Source organism: Eleutherodactylus coqui, chromosome 6 (genome assembly GCF_035609145.1).
Source record: "Eleutherodactylus coqui strain aEleCoq1 chromosome 6, aEleCoq1.hap1, whole genome shotgun sequence".
Classification (NCBI taxonomy): Eukaryota; Metazoa; Chordata; class Amphibia; order Anura; family Eleutherodactylidae; genus Eleutherodactylus; species Eleutherodactylus coqui.
The window spans coordinates 46,089,367-46,091,933 of record NC_089842.1 but is presented as its reverse complement, the minus strand read 5'-3'; the positions used below and the strand labels follow the sequence as shown (position 1 = coordinate 46,091,933).

The 2,567-nt window shown below is 35.2% G+C and overlaps 1 protein-coding gene across 1 annotated transcript; it reads right to left on the bottom strand.

Moving 5' to 3' along the window:
- Positions 1-1,119: 1,119 nt before the first annotated feature.
- On the bottom strand, positions 1,120-2,043 carry LOC136633562 (olfactory receptor 5A2-like). Its single transcript, XM_066609324.1, has one exon. It carries the CDS (start codon positions 2,041-2,043, stop codon positions 1,120-1,122), a length of 924 nt encoding a protein of 307 aa, XP_066465421.1.
- Positions 2,044-2,567: the final 524 nt, after the last annotated feature.

Genomic DNA, 2,567 nt, shown 5'->3' with positions numbered 1-2,567 from the left:
AGAGTTTTCAACCCACAGTCTCCCCGTCACTAACCCCCCCTTCCACCCCCGGGATGTCTGGAGGGTGTCCTCCTCTGTCAGACTGAATAATGAGCTCCAAACGGGACCACACAGGACCTCAGGCTAGCAGCCCTTTAGCTACTTTGAGCTATCATTTGCCATGAGTGTGAAAGGTACTGATCCTTACCTTCCACCACACCCAGGGTGTTAACCCTCAGGTTTCTTTTTGCAGGTATCAGAATGTCTGTCTAGCAGTCTCTGCAGGTCATTCTGACACTGCATTCCTAAGATATATATATATATATATATATATATATATATATATATAAACCACCATGTATTTACCAATAATACATCATATTCATTAACTAACATGTATAAAAGTCTCATATGCAATAGACAGAAAGAAAAACACCTCACCAAGAATCTACTTAATCGAGACTGCATCCCAAAATATAATATCTGTTTGGAATTATCTAGGAAATCAATAAGGTATGATTAGTAAGATATACTTTTCCAAGCTACAAGAACCCCCTTTGAGGAGGAAAAAAAATAGACAAGAAAAATGCAAATAGAAGAAAAAGGCTAAAACTAAAGATAATAAAATACAAATAAAATTACGACAATTAGACAAAACAATTTAAAAAAAAAGTGAAGCTAATATTTTCATTCAAACCTCTGGGTATAACCGCGTTCAACCTAAAAATCTATCTAGATTCAGTATTCAGAATATCCGATTAACATACAGGGCTGGATGGAAGAACATTAAGTTCCGGGACATTTTGTTCAGTGTGGATGAATAAGGTTGCATATATTCATCATGGACCACATAAAATAACGTGGTGGCTTTGAGTTTGACAAGTGTGCAGTAGAGTAACAGATGACTGTTACATCAGACTACACGTGGTTTGTTTGTAGTCTGCAAGCATAGAGACACATACAGTAGGTGTGGCCAAGGGCTGTATACACAAACCATTATCATGTCTATATGCAAAATAATTGTTATTAAAAAGAAGACTGGAAATCTTTTTTACCATTCATTGTATAGTATAAAATCAGGAAAAAAAATATTATTCATTATTATTTTATTATTTATCATTACAATTTATTGTATTTCACCTAAGCTATTTTCATCATTTTTTTAACAGCAACTTTCACATCATTATTTCTTAAACAGTATATAAAAGGATTTAACAATGGTGCAATAACAGTATACATTAGTGACAGAAACTTGTCCATATCTGTACCATAGCTTGTCTTTGGCCTCAGATACATTGCACTAACAGATCCATAAAACATAGTCACCACTATGAGGTGAGAGGTGCAGGTGGAGAAAGCTTTCTTAATCCCTGCTATGGAATGGTACTTTATAATTGTCCAAATGATCCGTGTATATGAAACAATTGTTAATAGGAAAGCACCTACAATCAGGAACAGGACAATTATAAAAGTGACAATTTCATTAAACTTTGTGTCAGTACATGCCAAGGCCATTACAGGTGGAAGGTCACAGTAGAAAAGGTTGATTTTATTGGGTCCGCAATAAGGTAAGGAGAACGTAAGAGATGTTTGTATTATGGGAGCCATGAAACCAATGAGCCATGAGCACATGATAAGCTTAACACAAGCATTTCTACTCATAACCACATTATATAATAGTGGATGACATATGGCGTTATATCGGTCATAAGCCATGGCTGCCAGCAAGTAGCACTCTGTAGATCCCAATAACAAAAAACAGTACATTTGCACGGCACAGCCGTAGAAAGTGATGGTCTTGTCATCTGATAGGAGATTTTTTAACATGTTGGGTGTAATCGTTGAAATGTAACATTCTTCTAAAAATGAGAAGTTGGCGAGAAAAAAGTACATAGGGGTATGAAGGTTTGAACTGAGGTTATAGACGACAATTAAAAACATATGTGCGGCTACAGATATACAATAGATACAAAGAAATGAAGTAAATAGGAAATATTGCAATTCCGGAATAACAGAAAATCCTATAAAAATAAATTCCATTGTTGTACGGTTTCCTTTATCCATACCATTAATTATGTTCCGTGGCAATAAGAGGTCACTCAAGATACAAAACATAGAAAGTAATTTACAGCTTCCAGCAGCTTTCTGCCTTGGGAGGACCTGTGTTGTATCCCAACTAAGCAATACAGATTAGCAAAAAAAAAAAAAAGTGAAAACGTGGATAAAATAGTGTTAGATTAATAAAGCAGAATACTTATGGAGGTGTCAGGCTTTATGGGCTCTTGTGTGGATGTCATAATAATGTTGATGTTTTGTTGATGTGTTTTATCTAGAGAAAGTCTGTAATTAACTAAAAAAAAAGGTGAAAAAGTACATAAAATAGTGTTAAATTAATAAAGCAGAATATTTTTGGAGGTATCAGGCTTTATGCGCTCCCATGTTGATGTCCTAATAATATTGACGTCCTGATGATTGTAGCTAGAAACTCTTTGGACAAGTTAAATCCAATGCGGCTTTCATTTATAATGTGGTCAAGAGTTCAGTCTTCGTAGTCATTACCATGGCTGACATGAACGAGAATGTATATT

Excerpts from the sequence above, each read along its gene's own strand:
- LOC136633562 (XM_066609324.1), bottom strand. The coding sequence starts at position 2,043 with ATGGATAAAGGAAACCGTACAACAATGGAATTTATTTTTATAGGATTT.